Genomic DNA, 24,549 nt, shown 5'->3' with positions numbered 1-24,549 from the left:
TAATAACTGGTGGAGTCACCACAATTTTAGATGCCCCCCACAGCTAATTCACATTACCCAGCACTAAAAGGACTTTAAATCAATCCATTTTACAGATATTGAGCTAAGGTTTTGTGTGGTAGTAGATAAGAGCCATCCCCTTGACATATTCTAAGTGAACACATCTTACAAAATTTCATAATATTATATGAGAGAGCAGCACACAAGTTCCTCAAAAGGTTTGACCAAAACGTCAATAACAGTCTCTTCTCAGCATAAAACGATTTCAGTTTGAAATTCTGGCATGAAAGCTGGCTGGCAACATGCATTCCTTCAAGAAATGCTTGACCTTTAATTATTACATTTTTTGTACAATTGTCTAGAACTACAACCTGTATTGTATTGAATTGAAAGGTCCTAGCTTTCAAACGGACCTCTGATTGTGTTTTTGTGTGAGATCAGATCCAGTGGAGGCTTCTGTTCAGGCCAAATGCAGTCCCTGTGTGTCCTCCCCCTGCCAGAACCAGGGCATCTGCCAAGCCCACCACACACAACAGTACACATGTAGCTGCAAGTCCGGCTTCACGGTACGCATCTATGTGTGAAGGTGTGAGATGGAAAATGAATGGTGTGATCTAGAGGAAGCACTCATCCAGTTCTTTGTGTTTGTGTTGTCTGTTTTTTTTAGCTCACATCTGTTGCTTTTAATCCAGTCCAAACTGACCTGATGTTGTAGTGCATGCTTCTTGAAATGTTTTGTTTGTGTGTGTGTTGGTGTATTCCTCATGTACAGGGTAAACACTGTGAGACTCCGGTTGATGCCTGTGTCAGTAATCCCTGCACCAACGGAGGGAGCTGCCTCAGTGATGAGCAGACAGAGGGATTCAGGTAAGAAGATTTGTGGAGTCAACGGGGGAAAAAAGATCTAAAACAAAACTAAATTAGTATTATTTGTACAAGACTAAATCTCAATATACACTGACTGACAAAAAAAAAGTTGAGCACCCAAAAAATTATTCCTATTTTGACGTAATTTGGTCCACATGCAGACCAGTGATGGGGATATGCAACACTGACAAATTTGTTTGTACTCTTTCATTAATGAAAGAACCATAATGTAACTCCAGTTACTGATTTTCAACAGCTGATTTTTGGTATTTTTCTGTTTATTGCTTATTTCCGTTTTAAGTCATTTCAGTGATCATTGTGGGTTTTTCCTCTATTTAATGAAAGGGCACAAATAAGTTTTTTTTTTATTTGTAAATAATTTGATACACAAGGAGATAACAGGTGAAGAGCTGGCACCAAAGAGCATAAGTGGTGGTATGATGAGTGGAATGACAGTGTTATCAGGCAGTTGCTGGAATGTTGGACAATAGGTCAAAGCAGTGATTGAAGATCAGTAGATAGAGAGGATCCCTTTTAGATGCATTAGACATCACTATCAACTTGATTTAGTTGATAGGGGTCACATTGTAGGTTTGCATTATGGAGACTGTATTGCAGGCCTATCCAACAAGAGGCCCACAGGCCATTAATGACGCATTTTAAAATTTCTGTGGCTCCCACAAAGCTACCAGAATCACAAACTGATTTGTGTGAATATAATGCTAAAAAATTGCAGTATATACCTGAAATACTTTGGTACCTTGAGCGTCATATTAAGCAAGTAAAGGGCTGTATTTGGCAAACAGATTATCCTCGGTAAAACATGACAACAAAGACAGCTGTGTAAACATGCACACCTGTAAGCAGCTATCACATTAGCTAAGCTCCCTACAAGTCTCAAGATGCTTCAAAACACAAAAAAAGGAAGGAGATTTGGAAATTTGACAGTTTCAGAATGAATTGACTGAAAAGTATGTTTTGGTCACTTTATCAACAGCAAACAGTGTTTAAATTTGTCTTCTTAAATATGCTGAGCCTCATATTAGCAAACCTTGCTTTGAAAAATTTTTAAATTTTCAACTTTGGGCATCAAGAAAGAGCATCATCAAAAATAAACAGGAGAGAGAAAATGGACGTTTTAAATACAAACCAAATTATGCTGCCAAAACCCAAAGTAATCAACATAAATCCATACTCTGGACTGGATTACCAACACTGAAGCTCTCCATCCAGAAAACAAAGTTTAGAAGTAACAAATTACAAATGAAGCTCACAAACACATTGAAACTGCTTGTCTCTGCTAATGTTCAAGCTGATAATTTTGGTAAAGTTGAAAGTTGACCTTTGGCAACTCTGGCCTTTTGTTTTCATTTAGTAAAGTTAACTATTTATGGAACTTTTAATTTCTTAATTGCAATTCTGAGTGGTGTTTTTGTTAAATAAATGATTTTCTGTAATCTTGAAACTCGTTCAGATGTTATGTTTTACTTGTAGCAGACAAGTGTGTCTTTCAGATAGTTTTGTATATTGAGTTAAAATAGATGCACAAAATTGCACTTCTATCCACCCCACCCCCACCCCTTCCCTTTAATTACAGTGTGATTTATTTTCATGCACTATATTACAGTTTGTTGAATCATTAAGTTTATATACTGTCGCAAATATTTCTGTACTTTTTGTCACAGCACAAGTCCTTTTGGAGGTCTAGTGTGTTAAATACTTTTAAACAAGTTAATGTTGGAGTTTATATTGATCCTGTTTGTTCTAGTTTAGTGAATGAAAACAGATCATAGAATTATTTTTTACAATTGTTTTATTGTGATTTCTGCTTTATCCAGGTAGCATTAATAACATCACAGTGAAGGTAATTAATAGATTAATTTTGGATTCTGTTGAGTCCTGAATTGCAGTTCAGAAATATGTTCACTATGTTTAATCCTGCTTTAGGTAATTGTAACAAGACATTAACATTAAAGCCCCCATTACCATTTGTCTGTAATTCTTCCCTCACAATTTTTGATCTGCACCTTTTCCCACTGCTCTAAATAAACCCACACAAAAAAGAAATCAAAACATGGGGTTCGATCAAGAATAGTGTGCGAGGACTTTCGGTAGAAGTACATTGTGCAGCAAAGAAGAAACTCAAAAAAAAAAAAAAACTCGAAATATTTCACGTAAAATAAAATAAAAATAAATCTCAAATTCCTGTTGGACTTCAGGGAAGAAAGATGATGGTTGTTGGAATTTCAGGCAGTAGCTACATTGACAAATGTCTTCCGAAATTTTGGTGAGTTCTGGTTTATATTTTTTCTGTTCTTTATGCTTCTAGTTGTGCCTGTGCCTATGGTTTCCATGGCACTTTTTGCGAGGTGAATGTGGACGACTGCGAGGACCACGGATGTGACAATGGCGCCACATGTGTTGATGGAGTTGGTAACTACACCTGTTTGTGTCCTCCTAACTACACAGGTACAACACCCTGACCCAATGTTAAAGTCTTTCATAGTTGTAAAATAGTCAGGGGAAAATTTATCTTATTTTTATAAACATCCAATGTAGCAGTTTTTACATAATCCCTGTTACTAAATCTTTTATTCTCAGGTCTGTTTTGTGAAGAGGAAGAAGATGTTTGTTTTCCTGGTAGAAACCCCTGTCAGCATCAGTCCACCTGTATCAGCAGTCTTACAGGCCCCAGGTGATCACAAACACATTCACACACTTCTCACTTCATCCTTGCCAAACTCAGCACAGTCTGAAATCCCACCTGAGATTGTAGATACATGTCCATAAAGGTAAATTTTGCTGAAGTCTGTTTTGACTCCCTGAAGTTGTGAAACATGTGTCAAGTAGTATTTCTGATTCTGGTGTGTGTTTTTGTTCCAGGTGTGTGTGTATTCCAGGCTGGGTGGGGTCAGACTGCAGCATAGACTATGATGAATGTGTGGATCATCGCTGTCAGAACGGAGCTCAGTGTATCGACCATCTGGATGGCTACAGCTGCGTCTGTCTGCAAGGATTCAGGTACTGGCACCACTGGGAACTCAGGGAAGTTTAGGACCACAAGGAGCCACTGGAGATGGTTTTAATCTGAAAACTTGCCCGATAAACAAATACACTGCCTGGCCAAAAAAAATGTTGCCACCAAAAAAACAAGGTAACACACTCTAATATTTTGTTGGACCACCTTTAGCTTTGATTATGGCACACATTCACTGTGGCATTGTTTTAATAAGCTTCTTTAATGTCACAAGATTTATTTCCATCTAATGTTGAATTAATTTTTCACCAAGATCTTACACTAATGATGGTAGAGTGTGACTGCTGTGCAAAGCCTTCTCCAGCACATCCCAAAGATTCTCGATGGGGTTAAGGTCTGGACTCTGTGGTGGCCAAGCCATGTGTGAAAATGATGTCTCATGCTCCCTGAACCACTCTTTCACAATTGGAGCCAGATGAATCTTGGCATTGTCATCTTGGAATATGCCCTTGCCATCAGGGAAGAAAATATCCATTGATGGAATAACCTGGTCATTCATTATATTCAGGTAGTCAGCTGACCTCATTCTTTGAGCGCATACTGTTCCTGAACCTAGACTTGACCAACTGCAGCAACCACAGATCATAGCACTGCCCCCACAGGCTTGTACAGTAGGCACTAGGCATGATGGGTGCTACACTTCACCTGCCTTTCTTCTTACTCTGATGCGGCCATCACTCTGGAACAGAGTAAATTTGGACTCATCAGACCACATGACCTTCTTTCATTGCTCCAGAGTCCAATCTTTATGCTCCCTAGCAAATTGAAGCCTTTTTTTCCATTTAGCCTCACTGATTAGTGGTTTTCTTAAAGCTACACAGCTGTTCAGTCCAAATCCCTTGAGTTCCCTTCGCAATGTGCATGTGGAAATGCTCTTACTTTCACTGTTAAACATAGCCTGTAGTTCTACTGTTGTTTTTCTTCAATTGGATTTCACCAAACGCTTAAGTGATTGCTGATCACGATCATTCAGGATTTTTTTCTGGCCACATTTCACCCTTGAAGATGATGAGTACCCACTATCCTTTCAGTTTTTAATAATGCATTGGACAGTTTTTAACCCAATTTTAGTAGTTTCTGCAATCTCCTTAGATATTTTCTCTGCTTGATGTATGCCAATGATTTGACCCTTCTCAAACAGAGTGGCATCTTTTCCACGACCACGGGATGTGTATTTCAACATGGTTGTTTAAGAAATGAGAAGCAATTCATTGCACCAGTTGGGGTTAAGTAACTTGTTGCCAGCTGAAACATAATCGCCCATGCAGTAATTATCCAATAGGAGGCTCGTACCTATTTGATTAGTTAAATCCAGGTGGTGACTTTTTTTTGGCCAGGCAGTGTATGTTAACAAACAGTTTTTTGGGGAAAATATGTTTATTTATTAACCCTCCTGAAACCCTCAAAAGAGAGAGACACCAAGAGAGGTAGAGAATCCCTTGTAACTTCAGATTAATTTGACCTGAAGATCACGGGAGGGTTAAAACAAATCATCGTAGTTTGTTTTAACTTTTAATTCTAATTCTTATATATTATTTAGATGACCTATTTAGATACCAGTTTTTATTGTGTAAATCTTGAGTTGGCACTCACTATTTGTTTTGCAATCTTTTCGAAAAAACCTTGTTCTATTTGTAATCTGCTTAACCATACTTGCCTTATTTTGTTTTCCTGTGCTACTTTTAGTTTTTAGCTTCCATTCTGTTAGTTAGCCTTTTGCTACTTTTAGCTTTAGCTAGTGTTCTGCTTTTTTAGCTTTAACAACTCAGTTTCAGCTTTTCATCAAATTTCAAATATATGCACTGGATTGATTTCAGTGGTGATTTGGGTATCAGTGTACCTCCGTATGTTTAATTAGAAAGAATGTTTGACAATGTAGCTAACATGAATTATTTTATGATATTCCTGGTTTCTCCTCAGTGGTGAGTTTTGTGAGGTGGCTCCTCCTCAGACACCCTGCCAGCTGGCTCAGTGTCAGAACGACGCCCCCTGTGAGGAGAAGATGGGAGTTGCAGTCTGTCAGTGCTCACCAGATTTTGAGGGTCAGAAGTGTGAGAAGCTGGTCAGCGTCAACTTTGTCAATAAAGATTCTTATGTTCAGCTTCAAGACATCAAAAAGTGGCCTGAGACTAACATCACACTACAGGTGAGTACCAACACACATGGAACTATCAGAAAGCAATCGTTGGAAATATATTGACATCTGATTAACTTGTGGAGCCACCACAAAAATGGCTATGAGTCTGTCAGTTTTACAAGTATTGAGCTAAAATTTGATGGTGATAGAAGTGGAGGTCCATTCACAAAACAGATATTGTGCACAGGGGTGGAATTTAAGTTTTCTCCACTACCCACTGTGGCTAGTGGAGAAATCTTTTTACCTGACACAATTTTTCTTTTTTCCAGCTGTTGGCAGATTTCTTTTTTTTTAAGTAAAATAAAAAACTTCTGTTTAGATGATTCAAAAAGTGCTGAAACCAACCATTCTTGAAATTCCCCAAATCAAAAAAAGATTTTACAAATCACACACTAGGATAAATATTCTTTTACTGCAGAATAATCTAGTCCAGATTTGAAGAGTAGATGCTGTAGCTTTGGAGCTGGAGTGTTTATAATGTGGTCCAGATGCATAAAAAGTGCTAATATGGCCATTTCATGACGTTTCACAAATCAGATAAAGGTTTCACCAATCACAAACTTGGATTTATATATTCTGCTATTAGTTCAGAATTATCTAGTCCAGGTTTTAAGCATCTAAGTACTTTAGTTTTTAAACTAGAACAGATAAAAGACGCTCAAGGTAGTGAAAAATTTTGTGGAATTGCCTTTTAGCCATTTCCCGCATGCTTTTATTGAATGAAAAAGGCCTGTCTGTGATTAGCTGGTGGATGGTTCATTTACATACAACTTAAGTTTCGAGAGCAGACATGGAGCCGAGTGCAAGCAGTTTGTCAGAGTTGAGCGCTTGTCAGAACAGCACTGCACACTCAACTTGCTCACTGCACGTGCTCAACTTGGTGGCACAAAAATAACGCCATACAGGTCAGGAGTAGAAATTGAATGCATATTCTTCTGTTCAAATTGCAAATCTGCCACGGTGGCTGGTGCGTTGTTCAAATTTACTCCACTTCAAACATTTACCTGCATTTGGCCAGTGGCAAGTGCCAATTTCCACCCCTGATTGTGCACAGTATTATTTTTAAGGTTTGCCCAAAATGGCTAAACTTAGTAATTTTTAACATAAGACTTATTTATTTAAAACTCTGATAGGAAAGGCAATGCCTTCAATGCCTTTTATTTGTTTGTTTTGTTTTGGTGTTTCAGGTGTCAACGGCAGAGGACAATGGCATCCTGCTGTATAATGGAGATGATGAGCCAATCGCTGTGGAGCTCCATCAGGGTCATGTTAGGGTCACCTATGACCCTGGGAACCAACCTGCCACCACCATTTACAGGTAACACAAACAAAAGCAGATACATGAATTCACGTCAGACCAGTTCTAGTAGTTCAAACCCTGGAGGTAATAATATACCTCAGCATAACAAGACTTAATGGTTTGATTTGCTGCTCTTTCACACGTCAGACTGTCTTTCAATAAGACTTTGAACATTCATTTGGTCCCAGTATTCTGGCCAGTGTCCAAATTACAGTCAAGAGTCATTGTTCTGTGGATGAAAGTGTAAAAACGTAAAAAAAAAAAAAAAAAGTGAAAGATTAACCAGCTTTTTAAGCTTAATATGCAAAACATTAAGACTCTTAAATCTTTACTGTGTGTGTCTGTGTGTGTTTGACTGTNAATTGGAGCCAGATGAATCTTGGCATTGTCATCTTGGAATATGCCCTTGCCATCAGGGAAGAAAATATCCATTGATGGAATAACCTGGTCATTCATTATATTCAGGTAGTCAGCTGACCTCATTCTTTGAGCGCATACTGTTCCTGAACCTAGACTTGACCAACTGCAGCAACCACAGATCATAGCACTGCCCCCACAGGCTTGTACAGTAGGCACTAGGCATGATGGGTGCTACACTTCACCTGCCTTTCTTCTTACTCTGATGCGGCCATCACTCTGGAACAGAGTAAATTTGGACTCATCAGACCACATGACCTTCTTTCATTGCTCCAGAGTCCAATCTTTATGCTCCCTAGCAAATTGAAGCCTTTTTTTCCATTTAGCCTCACTGATTAGTGGTTTTCTTAAAGCTACACAGCTGTTCAGTCCAAATCCCTTGAGTTCCCTTCGCAATGTGCATGTGGAAATGCTCTTACTTTCACTGTTAAACATAGCCTGTAGTTCTACTGTTGTTTTTCTTCAATTGGATTTCACCAAACGCTTAAGTGATTGCTGATCACGATCATTCAGGATTTTTTTCTGGCCACATTTCACCCTTGAAGATGATGAGTACCCACTATCCTTTCAGTTTTTAATAATGCATTGGACAGTTTTTAACCCAATTTTAGTAGTTTCTGCAATCTCCTTAGATATTTTCTCTGCTTGATGTATGCCAATGATTTGACCCTTCTCAAACAGAGTGGCATCTTTTCCACGACCACGGGATGTGTATTTCAACATGGTTGTTTAAGAAATGAGAAGCAATTCATTGCACCAGTTGGGGTTAAGTAACTTGTTGCCAGCTGAAACATAATCGCCCATGCAGTAATTATCCAATAGGAGGCTCGTACCTATTTGATTAGTTAAATCCAGGTGGTGACTTTTTTTTGGCCAGGCAGTGTATGTTAACAAACAGTTTTTTGGGGAAAATATGTTTATTTATTAACCCTCCTGAAACCCTCAAAAGAGAGAGACACCAAGAGAGGTAGAGAATCCCTTGTAACTTCAGATTAATTTGACCTGAAGATCACGGGAGGGTTAAAACAAATCATCGTAGTTTGTTTTAACTTTTAATTCTAATTCTTATATATTATTTAGATGACCTATTTAGATACCAGTTTTTATTGTGTAAATCTTGAGTTGGCACTCACTATTTGTTTTGCAATCTTTTCGAAAAAACCTTGTTCTATTTGTAATCTGCTTAACCATACTTGCCTTATTTTGTTTTCCTGTGCTACTTTTAGTTTTTAGCTTCCATTCTGTTAGTTAGCCTTTTGCTACTTTTAGCTTTAGCTAGTGTTCTGCTTTTTTAGCTTTAACAACTCAGTTTCAGCTTTTCATCAAATTTCAAATATATGCACTGGATTGATTTCAGTGGTGATTTGGGTATCAGTGTACCTCCGTATGTTTAATTAGAAAGAATGTTTGACAATGTAGCTAACATGAATTATTTTATGATATTCCTGGTTTCTCCTCAGTGGTGAGTTTTGTGAGGTGGCTCCTCCTCAGACACCCTGCCAGCTGGCTCAGTGTCAGAACGACGCCCCCTGTGAGGAGAAGATGGGAGTTGCAGTCTGTCAGTGCTCACCAGATTTTGAGGGTCAGAAGTGTGAGAAGCTGGTCAGCGTCAACTTTGTCAATAAAGATTCTTATGTTCAGCTTCAAGACATCAAAAAGTGGCCTGAGACTAACATCACACTACAGGTGAGTACCAACACACATGGAACTATCAGAAAGCAATCGTTGGAAATATATTGACATCTGATTAACTTGTGGAGCCACCACAAAAATGGCTATGAGTCTGTCAGTTTTACAAGTATTGAGCTAAAATTTGATGGTGATAGAAGTGGAGGTCCATTCACAAAACAGATATTGTGCACAGGGGTGGAATTTAAGTTTTCTCCACTACCCACTGTGGCTAGTGGAGAAATCTTTTTACCTGACACAATTTTTCTTTTTTCCAGCTGTTGGCAGATTTCTTTTTTTTTAAGTAAAATAAAAAACTTCTGTTTAGATGATTCAAAAAGTGCTGAAACCAACCATTCTTGAAATTCCCCAAATCAAAAAAAGATTTTACAAATCACACACTAGGATAAATATTCTTTTACTGCAGAATAATCTAGTCCAGATTTGAAGAGTAGATGCTGTAGCTTTGGAGCTGGAGTGTTTATAATGTGGTCCAGATGCATAAAAAGTGCTAATATGGCCATTTCATGACGTTTCACAAATCAGATAAAGGTTTCACCAATCACAAACTTGGATTTATATATTCTGCTATTAGTTCAGAATTATCTAGTCCAGGTTTTAAGCATCTAAGTACTTTAGTTTTTAAACTAGAACAGATAAAAGACGCTCAAGGTAGTGAAAAATTTTGTGGAATTGCCTTTTAGCCATTTCCCGCATGCTTTTATTGAATGAAAAAGGCCTGTCTGTGATTAGCTGGTGGATGGTTCATTTACATACAACTTAAGTTTCGAGAGCAGACATGGAGCCGAGTGCAAGCAGTTTGTCAGAGTTGAGCGCTTGTCAGAACAGCACTGCACACTCAACTTGCTCACTGCACGTGCTCAACTTGGTGGCACAAAAATAACGCCATACAGGTCAGGAGTAGAAATTGAATGCATATTCTTCTGTTCAAATTGCAAATCTGCCACGGTGGCTGGTGCGTTGTTCAAATTTACTCCACTTCAAACATTTACCTGCATTTGGCCAGTGGCAAGTGCCAATTTCCACCCCTGATTGTGCACAGTATTATTTTTAAGGTTTGCCCAAAATGGCTAAACTTAGTAATTTTTAACATAAGACTTATTTATTTAAAACTCTGATAGGAAAGGCAATGCCTTCAATGCCTTTTATTTGTTTGTTTTGTTTTGGTGTTTCAGGTGTCAACGGCAGAGGACAATGGCATCCTGCTGTATAATGGAGATGATGAGCCAATCGCTGTGGAGCTCCATCAGGGTCATGTTAGGGTCACCTATGACCCTGGGAACCAACCTGCCACCACCATTTACAGGTAACACAAACAAAAGCAGATACATGAATTCACGTCAGACCAGTTCTAGTAGTTCAAACCCTGGAGGTAATAATATACCTCAGCATAACAAGACTTAATGGTTTGATTTGCTGCTCTTTCACACGTCAGACTGTCTTTCAATAAGACTTTGAACATTCATTTGGTCCCAGTATTCTGGCCAGTGTCCAAATTACAGTCAAGAGTCATTGTTCTGTGGATGAAAGTGTAAAAAAGTAAAAAAAAAAAAAAAAAAAAGAAAAAAAGTGAAAGATTAACCAGCTTTTTAAGCTTAATATGCAAAACATTAAGACTCTTAAATCTTTACTGTGTGTGTCTGTGTGTGTTTGACTGTTGTTAGCAAAATATCTTGTAAACCACTGAACAGCTTTCACTGAAAAAGTAGTCATCAAATATGCTTCTCAAAATAATCAATTACTGAAGTCACTCCTATTCAAGATGGCTGCCATAACTAATCAACATAGTCAGACACAGAATTGACTATAATTCTATCAAATTTAAAATTAAATGGGGTAGTAGCTGAGACACACCCTCAATAGATATTCTGAGTGCTAACAGGTCTTGCTGGATTTTATAATATTGCATAAGATCACATGAAACGTCATTTACAAGGTTTGACCAAAATGGCTACAGCTCCATCCCTTAGTTTAAAATTGGCATGAAAGGCAACAGCGATGTTCTTCATGGAATGCTGGGCTCAAAAATAAAAGAAATCCTAGTTTTGTAGACTGAACAGATCTGACCATCAGCTGCTTGGATGATCATCACGTTTATATGAGCAGGTTTTTCTTATCATGCATCTCTCTTTTTTTTTTTTGTCCTGTTATGGCATGTCAGGCATACCATATAGAGATGGCTGCCTACATGTGCCAGAACAGATTTGCTCTACGAATAGGATATCTCAAGATGAGAATCCTAATTGCATGATTTACTTTACTGAATCAAGACTGAATCTGAATCCAGCATTGGAGTAGGCAGGCCACATTGTTGTAATGGCAACCTGTTTGTATGACCTAAAATTTTCAGGACTTTTTGTGAATCAGTGTGTGAAGGGGTGTGGGGAAAGGGCACATGCAACAGAGACAGAAAGACTGACTATATATATATATATATATATATATATATATATATTTGCGTTAATGTAATTGAGCATGCACTTTGTGTGCTTTGTACTTGGAGTTTTTACAATAATTTTTCAAGGATCTTACAAAACTGATGCAACAAAGACACAGGTCTATAGTTTGACACCAAATGCTTATTGCCATTGTTATAAAAAGGAACCATTTTAGACACCCACCTTCATTTTATAAGAAAATAAATCTGATCAAAAAAATTTTATTACATCTAAGGATAAATTTTTTTAACACAAAATCACTTTCCTTATGAGTGACATATCTAAGTTATTGCAGTTCCATGAGTTTTATTACTTTTATTACTTTCAAATTATGTCCAGTTCATCACATTCAAAGACACCCCTGAAAAACATAACATTTCTATTATTATAAGCAAACTTTTATCCATATCTGGGGTTGTACATCATTTAAATTTGACCAATTCCGGTTCTGATTCCAATTCCTTGTTTTGATTCTGGTTCCTAATGATTCTCAATTCCAATTCTTTTAAGAGGCAACATATGCTGTAATCTTTCTGTGGCACTCTTCAGTTTGTTGCACCAACATCTTTCACTTGGACACGATGCAATGCGCTTCTCCAGTCACCAAAGTCTGGTCAACTGCCTGGCTAACGTGAGCAATTTCAGGTCATTTGTCTATTGAAAAAAAACATGGGTTAGCTGGGTATTTGCATTTGAGTTGACCCACCAGTTTACCTTGAGTATAACTTGTTAGCTGCCTCAATGTTGGTCTAAGACTTATTGTATTGTTTTACTTACCTGATTCTGACTGCAGTGCGTTGCTAGGCTGAGGGAGAAAGGCCGGCGCAGCGCAACACAGACAGAGCATTCTGTTACTTCTACACCGTGAACCCAGAGGTGTTTAATCATGTTGGTCGTTCACCCTCATTTGCACAATATAATCTTATTGCAACTGTTACAATGAGCCAACTGGTTCTTTCTTTTCTTAAAGTTAAGACTTTTGATCGCTGCTGCACACTATCCATGGTTGTGCACACACTTCCTGTGAATTCCTCTTCATTTGTGTTCAGTGGCTGCTTCTTCCAGTTGGCAGACTGGGTATCAAAACTAGGAATAGGAATTAAAAAATTTGAACGATTCCAGGAAAATCAGAATGTTAGTGCCAATTCCAATCGATTCTGGAGACTTGAAGCCCAGCATTATCCATATTTTATCTTAAATTTGTTTTGACGTCAACAAAGCAATTATTGAACTAATTTACTATTTCTTCAATCTTTTCTATCTTTCTTTTTTCAAAACTATTTAAAAAGTCAATGGTATTTAACCATCTCATTAATAACACACCAAATAGCTTTTATGTTAGTTTTGTGTTTTTGCAAAACTTGTTGGTAATAATCTTTTCCCTGCAATCATATAATTGCGTATACAGTTTGTATAATTTTTGTCCTTTTCCATTATGTGATGGTATATAAATTTCCAAACCTTTTTTTCTATCTAAGATTTCTAATTGAGGACAATATTGATTATATGGCAACGACAATGTATCTAAAATTGCACACTATGAATTATTAACATTATCACTATTAACTTCTTGCTAATCATGGTTTCTTATTTTTCTCTTTAAAAGCCATGATTCCTTCTTGTGGTTTTCTTCATATTAGCTTTGGAACATGCTAATATTTTCTTAATGATAATTTATTTTTCATATTTAAAATTTAAAAATAGGCAAATGATCACTTACATCAGTCATTACTAAACCATTTATAATCCTCTGATCTGTTCAGTCACTAGTAAGGATTACTTATTCTACTTGGCTTCATTATTAAAGAAAAAAAATGCAGTGTGAAAATCTCCACAAACTAAAATCACCTTCTCTTTGTTTTTTTACATAGAAAACTTTTTATCAAATTGATCAAAAGAAGAACCTGTTGTTCTATAAACACAACTAATTAACACATTTACCTCTGAGTGTTGGTTGGTTAGTTTGTTTGTCCATTCATCTGTCTGTTAGCAAGACTACTTAAAAAACTAATGAATAGAATTTATTAAAATTTTCAGGAAATTTTAGGGTTGTCACAGAATTCAAGTGGTTGAAATTGAATTAGCATCTATATATATATATATATATATATATATATATATATATATATATATATATATATATATATATATATATCATGTTTTTCAAAAAACTGAATCACCTGATTTTCCAATGAGAGTAACTCACTTGGCTGGCCTTCCACATCTACTCTGCCAGCTGGAGCACCAGCATAAGTGAAATTTTTTGGTTCAAGTCCGCTTATTAATAACTTATCCGTTCAAGAACATTGATGTAGATCCTCAACTCGTTGCATGAGGTCTTTAAAATTGTTGTCCTCTTCCTTAATTATTAATCTGAGTTCCAGAACCTCATCCATCAATTCAGTCAATCTTGATTGCTGCTTAGCCACTCCTCTGACATAAAGTTAAGAGATCTCCTTTAGCTCATCCTGATTTGCAGATATTATCTTATATAACTCCTCAGTTCTTTCAGTCTCATTCAGTTTTTGTTGCTCATTTCAAACTTTTCTACCCTGATGCCACATCACAAGGTCAGTTTGGGCCAAGGCTGGAGCTGCTGATGGATCAAATTTGTTAGCCTGACAGCTCCGGCAGTAACAGGTAGACTAACTTGGTGGCTGATGACAGAGCCTGGGCTTGGCCTGGTGCTGGACCTTGGATCCTGGTCCTAGCCTAATGACAACGCCTGCTGCTCGGCCTGGTGGCAGGTGAATTTATTACCTCTACCAATTTTGGTGGTGATCCTGATCACGATCCAGTTCCTACAATGTTTTAATGGCCCTATGACCTTGGTGGAGGTCTGGACTCTGAGTGTTTCAAGTTGACTAATTGATTATTCTAAATTACTAATTTTCATTTACAAATATTATCAACAATTTTGGGGTGGCACAGTGGCATAGTGGTTAGAGCTGTTGCCTCCCAGCAAGAAGGTTGCAGGTTCACTTCCCGGCCTGAGGCCTTTCTGGGTGGAGTTTACATGTTCTCCCTGTGCACACGTGGGTTTACTCCGGGTACTCCGGTTTCCTCCCACAGACCAAAAAACATGCATTGATGACTCTAAAATTGTCCCTCGGTGTGAGTGACAGTGTGAATGGTTGTTTGTCTCGTTCGTCTATATGTGGCCCTGCGATGGACTTGCGACCTGTCCAGGGTGTCCCCTGCCTCTCTCACAGTGACTGCTGGAGATAGGCACCAGCTACCCGCGACCCGGAATGGAGAAGTGGGTAAAGAAGATGGATGGATGGATCAACAATTTTGTTTTAGTTCATTTTATTTAAAAAACTTTGACATTCATAGTTTACGACAAAATAAAACATAAACAAATACTTGCAAATAAAGTTAAAAATATATGTGCCAACTCCAACATGGCAAAATAAAAAAAAAGCTCTTATTATTCATGTATTTAAAAATATTACAAAGCCTGAATATTCAGGAAGTTGTGGGGTTACTGTTAGTAAAAACTGCTACAGATTGGGGTGAGAAATCTTTCTTTTGCAGGAATTCAGTTAGATGGTTTTACCTTCAGAAAGAGGAAATAAACAAATGTAACACAAGTTTTTCAAATGTAATAAACATTTTAAAATTGCCAAATGTTTTTCTTTAACTTAACATATACTTTTGTATATAAATTGTCTTTGTTAAGTTCATCTATTACATGAGAAGTTGTCTAATTAAATGTTTTTTTTTCATTTGGCTGTTTACAAATCTACACAATTAACTACCTAAAACAAACAAATTAACACAGGTCAGGTGTTGTATTGGAGTATGTTTCCCTACTGAGATTTTTCCACTGAATTCCAATAAGTTCCAGATTTGGACAAAAAGAAATAAAGCTTTTTTTTAGCATTTTACTAAAAATACTACAGTTTAAAACAACAGAGGTTAAAAAGAAAATGTGGTGAAGTTGGTGGGGGAACAGATCTAAGGGGATCACAATTGGATACAACAGCAGTTAGAAACAGTGTTAATAAATCAAAGATAAACCAAGATTATAGTCTAAAAGATTCCTCAGACATTTGTTCTCTTGAAAATGTAGCAGACAGTCAACTTGTCTAACTTCACAGAGTGATTAGCACCTTAAAAAACTCATTATGTTGGTTTTTTTTCATCTGGCAGCTCACCAGAAGCTCTGTGTGACTCCTTTTCAGATGTTGTTATGCAGAGCAGACTAACAGTGAGAGAAAAACTTATTTCAGTTCATATGTTTCAGACATCAAAAGATAGTCATAAAAATTGTGCAGACTAAAAGTATTTATGTTAATTGGGTCTCATAATCCATGATGTTGACTTTGCTAAGTATTCGTGGCAGCCCTTGTACCATATTACAAACCCTGTTTGGTAGTTTTAAAATGCTATTGTATTGTATGACAAAACAAAATATAACTTCACACTCCAGCCAGCAGCTGCAGGTTGATAAATATGGAACTTAGTCAGTTTTTAGAAAACATTTTAGTGTGTACACTGCACCAGAACTCGAGTGTTTGACAAAATGTCTGAAATCTTTCTATTAGCAGTGCCTAATCATTTTTTAGCTTAGTTTTTATTTATTTATTTGAAATGTGTGTTACGTCCTCTATGATCAGCGCTGAAACAGTAAATGATGGACGTTTCCACACGGTCGAGCTGGTGACCTTTGACCGGATGGTAAATCTATCAGTGGATGGAGGAGAGCCAACGAGCCTGGACAGTCTGGGTCGCAGCCAATCAGCCACAAAGGAGGCCCTTCTCTATGTGGGAGGTACAACATACAGACGGGGAGGGGGTTTCCCGAAGTATGACATAAACATTTCTGTTGCTGCTGTTACTGGTACAGAAGTTGAGTTTGTCTGTCTGTCCAGGTATGCCTGAGAAGGTCATTCCGTCCTCTCTGGGACTCTCTTCTCAGACGTTCAACACATCCAGTTTCCACGGATGCATCAGGAATCTTTACATCAACCATGAGTTGCAGGATTTTACCCGCAGCCATATGAAGCCAGGGGTAGTTCCAGGCTGTCAGCCCTGCCGCAAACTTTACTGCCTGCACGGCATATGCCAACCCAACACTGCACAGGTACAAACAGAATAATGTACACTGCTGGATTCATTGGTCTGATTGTGATGAAATATATTTGGTGTGTATGTGTCTGTCTGTTAGCAAAGTATCTCCTGAACCACTGGACAAATTTTATTGAAACTTACAGAAAATAATCTATGGATGTACCTCTACAACTGATTGATTTTTGAAGTAAAAACTTCAAAATAAGTAAAATAAGTATAACTGTTTCAGTTTTGCAGGTATTGAGCTAACATTTTTTGTGTTAGTAGATGAAACTGATCCCCAACACATACTCTGAGTAATATCAATGTGTGCAAAGTCTTTGCTTAAAATTTAGCCATTAACTTTTTGCAATTAGTTCCATCTGTTTGATGAACTACTGGACAAATTTTTATGAAACTTGCAGAAACCAATCATTGAATGTATAACTTTTCCAATTTTGGAGCCAACCTAATCAAGATAGCTACCACAGCCAACTCCCCTGGGAGAACAAAAATGTCTATAATTCAGTCAGCTTTACAAACATTGAACTAAAATTTGATGTAGTTATAGATGAGAGTATTCGACAACACAAACTCTGACCCTGAAAGTCTTACAATATTGCATGAGATTGCAGATGACAGTTTTTCAATTTTTGACCACAACAGCTACAGCACAATGCTGTCACTTCTCAAAATAAGATGATCTTATTATGAAAGAGGGTGGGTGATATGCATTTCTTCAAGGAATGAAAGGCCTGTAATTCTTGTTTATTTGTTTATTTTTGTTCATTTTAATTTTACAGATAATTGGGTAAAGTGAATTATTTTTGTCTCACAGGGCCCCCAGTGTCACTGCCAGCAAGGTTGGACAGGACAACACTGTGACCAGCCAATCACAGGAGGTCTTAGTGGAATGGATGTTGTCACCATGGCAACTGGTATCAACCCTTGTAAAGGCAGCAAGTGAGTGCAGTTCATACTGACACTAAAGAAATGTTAGATCTTGATCAAGAACTTCACTGAAAAGTAATTCTTCATTTGCTTTTTAATATAACAAGGTCTGTATGGAGTTTATAAATCCTCTTTAATGTTAAATCTTATCAACATGTTTTTTTTTTCACTGATTTTCCTTCAAGGTGTGTGAAGGGTGTTTGTGTGGTGTTGGACGCACAAACCTACAGGTGCGATTGTGAGGAGGGATACGGAGGAGCACTGTGTAACCTACAGGAGGAGCCCGCCGGTTCCTGCCTGGGGCTGCCGTGTCTGCATGGCCAGTGTCAGAAGACGGAGGATGGAGAGAACTGTATCTGCGAGCAGGGGTACACCGGAGAGAGCTGTGATATAGGTGAGAGGAATCAGAACAAGGAGTGGTTAGGTAATAGTCCTGGAAAGTTTAGACAATATTCATTTTTAGAAACAAAATTTGCATAGACATATTTTGGCTGTAATACTTTTTTAATTATTAGTTTATGCCTGTTCCTGTGTTTATATGTCTGTCATGTTAGCAAAATATCTAAAGAACCACTGAAAGTAATCATTGGATATACATTTACAACTAATTAACTTTTAAGGTCAACCTGATTCAAGATGGTTCCTACGCCAACTGACCTTAAAAAACACAAAAATTGGTATAATTCAGTCAATTCTACAGAAATTGACCTAGAAATTGTTGTTGTACTAGCTGAGACATGGCTCCAAAACATACCCTGAGCACTATCATATTGTGCAAAATCTTTGTTTAACATTTTTTAATTAACTACTTGAAATAAACTCTGACTGTCCATTAACCAATTATCTTATCAACCACTGAACAGATTTCAGTGAAACCTTCAGGAAGTAATTACTAGATGCACCTCTACAGCTGATTAACATTTGGCACCAATTAAATTTAATGTGGCAGCCAAAGCCGATGTTAGACGGCACAAAAATGGTCATTATTTAGTCAGTTTTGCAGAAATTGTGCTAAAATCTGGTGTGTGCACCATAGCTGAAAGTCGTTCACAATAAATACACCAAAAGCTACTCAATGTGCAACATCTTTACATAAAACTTAAGCATTGTTGGAGTCTTTTTGTCTGTTAGCAAAATATCTCATGAACTGCTGGACGGGTATTAATAAAAATTTCTGAAAGAAATCACTGGATGTACAACTTTTGGAATCTACAAATTTCAAAATAGTTACTATTTATGCCAAATGTCCACCACAAGCGTGTATTACCCTCCACTCGCGCATTGAACATCCCGTGCGCACACAATTCACAAAACTTAACAAACACGCAAATGAGTTGCAGCTCTCAATATATCAATCTGCTCGCTCGTGGATCTACTCCTGTGCGGTCACTGAATTGTGTACGAATGGGGGACGTTCAATGTGCTTGTGGTCACTAAATTGTGCGCGCATGGGAAGTTCAATGCACACGTGGAGCGTGATACCTACTCGTGGTGGACTTTTGGCGTAAATTTGATGCCATAGTTTCCACAACCGGTTAACATTAACAAAACACAAATATAGCTATAACTCATTTAGTTTTACAGATAGTGAGCTACACTTTGATGTGGTAGTTGTTGAGACTTATTCATAACAAATGCTCTTGAGGGTGACATCTTGCAATCTTACAATCTCACATAATGTTATTTTCAAGGTCTGACCAAAACAGCTCTTCAATTCTTAATATAAGAAAACTTTTGTTGATATGAACTCTGGCAACAGGTGATATTCATTCTCTCAAAGAATGCTAGGCCTTTTATTTATTTATTTATTTATTTATGTAAAATATACATACAAATGGACTCCTCGTCACGTCCAAATTTTTTCCTCTAGTGTACATCCAAAATACATCCTACTGTTCAGTTTAGGTCTGCTTCAACTTCACAAATGGTTATATTTACTCAAACAGATGTTACAGTATACATAGAATGAGGTATTACTGTGTTGTTTTGGCAGGCTTCAGACTTTCTGATTTCTGTAACCTGTTATGTTGGGTGAGTAGTAATTGGTAAAACAGAAAAACCCACAGGGAAGAGTCTGCACAAAAGTTTGTTTCTGCAGGCATCTGTACAACTGAATGAATCTCAAAAGTACATTTATTGAAAATGTCCTCTAAGTTTTACCCCAACCCCACCAAAAAAAAATTAAAGCAGATAAGCTGAACCTGCATAGTTCTTTTTGCGAAAAAAGAATACACTTCCTGTACAGTTTATTCTTGTGCTGTTCCTGCTGTGATGCATGGTACTTTCTCAGTAGCAACATTGCTGTTTAGGCTAGGGGTCTGCAACCTATGGCCCTAGGGCCACATATGGCTCTTAGGTTTCTCTGTTGTGGCTCTTTGAGAATGAAAGAATGGTGAGCCTATGAGCCACTGGCAGCAGTTTTAACATTTCTTCTGATCTTGGTTCTTGTAGCATAATGTAACAGTTATATCTGATCAGAAATCACCTGGACATTAAGAATACATTTGTCTCACCTTAAGCAGAAACTTCTGTCTGGATTGTGCTGAAACTGAGTAGCGTAATGTTAAGGGGAGTACGAGTAACATTATGACTTTCATTGTCATAGCAACTAGAGGTATGTTTAAGGTTTCTTATCAATTGTCGTAGGCACAGCCTGCAACTCATAGTTTTCACTCCTGCGAGAGACTGGTAAAGTTTTCATATGGACTGTTTTGTTTAAAAAAACATTACTTTGCTTACCAGAAGTGATCACCATCTGTGAATAGGTTAACGCATAACTTTAGATCAGCTTTAAGTTATATTTTTCATTAGGTTTTTCAGTCACCCCAGAAGATGTTTGGATAAAGAACTGTGTGTGTGTTGGCCTCTCAGGAGCTGTTTTAACAAAAACCAAGCCGATAGGCTGGATGAGTTTATGGGACTTTAGCGTCACCTCATTCTGCTTCTGGCAAAATGCCAGTGAAGCAACATCAGCTTGCTCTTCTTTTCATGCCAGGACGAAGAGGATAGTGCTGAGCGCTCTGTTTTGGATTTCAATAATAGAGACTGTTTGGACTATTAACCTTCTCACAGTATAAAAGTCAGAGGAGGCTTGCTGCCTAATCTCAGCTGCAACAGACCTGACTGAGTTCATTTCATATCCCCTGTAAAACCAAGAACAACAACAACTATCAACCTTCTCAAGTCTGAGGTACAACTGTTCAGGCCACATTCCTAAGGACAGAAAGACGACTGGAGAGAGAGTCGGAATGGAAAAAAGCATATACCACACAAGTTAATAAAATGGCGGAATGACGTGCAGCTATTAAGCTTACTGAGGAAGTGAAGGAGGATTGGAAAGGCCCTGTCTGGTTTGTCAGCCATCTGATCGCTCCAAATCCACTCTCAGCGACAACTCCAACTCGATTGGTGTGGAACAGCAGTCAAAAATTTAGAGGGCTCAGCATGAATGATATCCTTTTGAAAGGACCTGATGTGCTCAATCCCGTAAGGGCTGTGTTACTACCTTTCAGGCGTCGACTTTTTGCAGCTTTAGGAGACATTAACAAAATGTATAACTCAGTCTGGTTGGAGGACCATGAAATGCATTTGCACAGGTTTCTCTGGAGAGATTATCCTGAAAATGACATTGAAGAGTTTGCAATCACCAGGGTGAACATCGGTGACAGACCAGCAGGATGCATTGCACAATTAGCAATGAGAGAAACTGCAAAACTGCCTGCCTTTATTGACCTGGAGGAAGAGTGTCGAGTCCTGGAGGAGGATACGTATATGGACGACATCCTTACTTCCCACAACAGCCTCAAGAAACTTGGTTTGATCACACAAGGGGTGGAAAAAATATTAGAAGCAGGAGGATTCTACCTAAAACCTTGGGTGCGGCCAGGGCAAAGTGGGAGGCAAAAGAAGACCAGTGATATCCAAAATGACCAAAGCCCTCAGAGTGAAATATTTATCTTCCCAAATCAAATGGGGGAGGGAGAGAATAAAGCTCTTGGTGTGGGTTATGACGCAGAGGCAGATAAATTGTATATTCTAACCTCAATAAATTTCTTCAAGAAGAAGAAAAAGATGAGGTTGGGGAAGGATCTGACAAGAGATGAGGTAAGGGCTGGGACACCAAATTCACTAAGCAGAAGAGAGTTATTGAGCCAAGTCGCTGGGCTTTATGACCCAATTGGCCTTGTGAGCCCTGTAAAGCAGAAAGGGGTGATCCTTGTAAGAAAAGCATTTCAAGAAAGTGATGGAGGAAGGATGACTCACGAGACTTGGGACAAACCACTCTCAGACAAACTTGGAGAGGAAGCCATTGAAGTCTTTGAGGAATATGCCAACTTAAACCAGATTAAGTTCACCAGAAGCCTCACACCAAATTGCTGGAAAGGCCAACCTGTAGCTGTCACTTTCTCTGATGGAAGCAAGAACACCTTTTGGAGCTGTCATGTACCTCAGATGGAACACAGCAAATGGAGCTGAGGTCCGCTTCGTGGAAGCAAAAGGCAAATTAACCCCGCTTGACCAAAAAGGAGAAGTTGTAAAAGCTGAAATCTGTGGAGCAGTCTTTGCGGCCCGTCTCCGTAAGTACTTTGAGCAGCAATCTAGGATTCAAGAAGAGCGCTGGTTCCATCTAGTTGATAGTCAGACAGTACTCAGGGATATCCAAAGGGACAGCTATGGATACCAAACATTTTTTGCTAATCGAGTTGGTGAAATCCAGAAAAGTACAGCAACCAAACATTGGTGGTGGATTCCTAGTGAGTCAAATATTGCAGATATTATAACTCGAGGAGGAACAAGTGAAAACCTGGATGAAGGTTCTGCGTGGCAGAATGGTCCAGATTTTCTAAAACTACCAGTGGTAGAGTGGCCTGTAAAATCCCCTGGAGAAGTTGCAACTCAGGCAAGAGAAAATGTGAATAAGCTCCAAAGGAAAACTTTCACAGCTACAACCACGAGAAGCCAGACAAAGCAAAACAGAACCCTGCAGCCTTCACTAACAGCACAACAGTGTCAGGTCCAAGATCCTATTGGTTCTGGGAGGAATCGGATGATTGGCTAGGTCTACAGGTTGGTCACTTTGGAAAGATATCACCCTACAAAAACTTGTTAATGTGGTTGCTTGGATCTGCCGAGCAGCTAAGACTTGGATAGAAAAATGGAAAAGGAGGGAAAACTGTCTTAATAGAAAGAACTCACTTGGAAAAGTAAACATACCTGCACTGAATGTAGCTGAACACAGAAATCCTCTCATAGATCTGTTTCTGGCAGTTCAGGAGGGAAAAACCTTCCCAGAGACTTCTCTCAACAGACTGGTTGTGTACCAGTGGGTTATTGGTTTGCGGAGGAAGAATTCAAAATTTTGCTGAAGACAAATTGGCTGTGCCAATCCTACCTTTTGACTCATGGGTGTCAAGATTACTTGCCAGAAAAGCCCACAACATCAATCACGAAGGGATTGCTGGAACACTTCTCAAGATGAGACAAAAGGCATGGGTAATAAAGGGGCGAAGACTGGGAAAGAAAGTGGTTCATAGTTGTGTAATGTGCAAGAAAATCAAAGCGAAAGAATGTCAACAAATTATGAGTGACTTACCTTCAGAAAGGGTGAATTCTGCTAATCCCTTTGAATTCACCACAGCAGACCTGTTTGGACCATACACGGTTAAAGATGAAGTGAAAAAGAGTCAAGCTTAAAGTGTGGGGCATTGTATTCTGCTGCATGGCATCATGAGCACTACATACTGATATTGTCTGTGACCAATCATCTGAGGGGTTCCTGCTAGCCTTTCAAAGATTCACTGCACTCAGGGGACACCCAAAGAAACTGTGGACAGATCCTGGCACAAATTTCATTGGTGCCAAACCTTCACTCCAAGAACTTTAGGTTACTTTCATATCCCTGGTTCTCTGAGTAGCATGAGTGAGTGTCTCACATTGGGAACGCCCCTGGCGTGACCTCATCAGAAGCTCCTATTACATTACGCCAGCCAGGATTGGCTGGAGATACGCTCCTCAGCGTCAGAGAGGGCAGAGTCCCTCCCCCTATAAATAGGGCTGACGCTGCACTGAGAGTTTATTGAAAAACGTTCACCTCTTCCTCGCAACGTCAGAGCAAGGAGGGTGACCTGGTGAGACACTCACTCATGCTACTTAGAGAACCGGGGTTACGAAAGTAACCTAAAGTTCTCTTTCATAGCACTCGTTTTGTGTCTCACATTGGGAACGAAAAATACTGACTCCCGTATTGCTCAGGAGAACACACACTATGTGCCAGCTGTTATTTTATTTACCAGCCACAGGTACTCCTAGTGCTTGGTGCTTACATTGAGTACTGAATGAGCCAGTGATGATGCTGTGACATCAAGCTTGTGAATGTGTGAGAGGAGGCCCAGCTTGCTGCGGCACAAATTTCCTGCAGGGACACCCCTCTTAGCAAGACCCATGAAAAGCTTAAGCCCCTTGTAGAATGGGCATGCAGCCCCTCTGGAGGTTGAGGCCCTTTAGAGGTATAGGCTAAAGAAATTGCAGCAGTGATCCAGTGGGCAAGTTGCTGTTTGGACACTGGTTTCCCATAATGGTTCTTAGCCCAAGAGACAAACAACTGGTCACTTTTCTTGACCTGCTTTGTTTTATCTAGATAGATATCCAAAGCACGTAT

General features: G+C 38.6%; 1 protein-coding gene across 1 annotated transcript in view; it reads left to right on the top strand.

The window, feature by feature from the left end:
- Positions 1–24,549, top strand: part of LOC108247446 (slit homolog 1 protein) — a 137,265-nt gene that overhangs the window by 100,547 nt on the left and 12,169 nt on the right. The window contains exons 27-37 of the mRNA XM_037974921.1: positions 442–566; positions 773–867; positions 3,197–3,336; positions 3,469–3,562; positions 3,751–3,888; positions 5,825–6,050; positions 7,229–7,359; positions 16,508–16,662; positions 16,763–16,974; positions 17,779–17,903; positions 18,077–18,285. Of these exons, the coding sequence (XP_037830849.1) occupies positions 442–566; positions 773–867; positions 3,197–3,336; positions 3,469–3,562; positions 3,751–3,888; positions 5,825–6,050; positions 7,229–7,359; positions 16,508–16,662; positions 16,763–16,974; positions 17,779–17,903; positions 18,077–18,285 (1,650 nt within the window). The remainder of the gene's footprint in view (positions 1–441; positions 567–772; positions 868–3,196; positions 3,337–3,468; positions 3,563–3,750; positions 3,889–5,824; positions 6,051–7,228; positions 7,360–16,507; positions 16,663–16,762; positions 16,975–17,778; positions 17,904–18,076; positions 18,286–24,549) is intronic.

Source organism: Kryptolebias marmoratus, linkage group LG3, assembly GCF_001649575.2.
Source record: "Kryptolebias marmoratus isolate JLee-2015 linkage group LG3, ASM164957v2, whole genome shotgun sequence".
NCBI lineage: Eukaryota > Metazoa > Chordata > Actinopteri > Cyprinodontiformes > Rivulidae > Kryptolebias > Kryptolebias marmoratus.
Note: the sequence above shows the minus strand (reverse complement) of the source record. Positions and strands in the feature narration are given on the sequence as shown.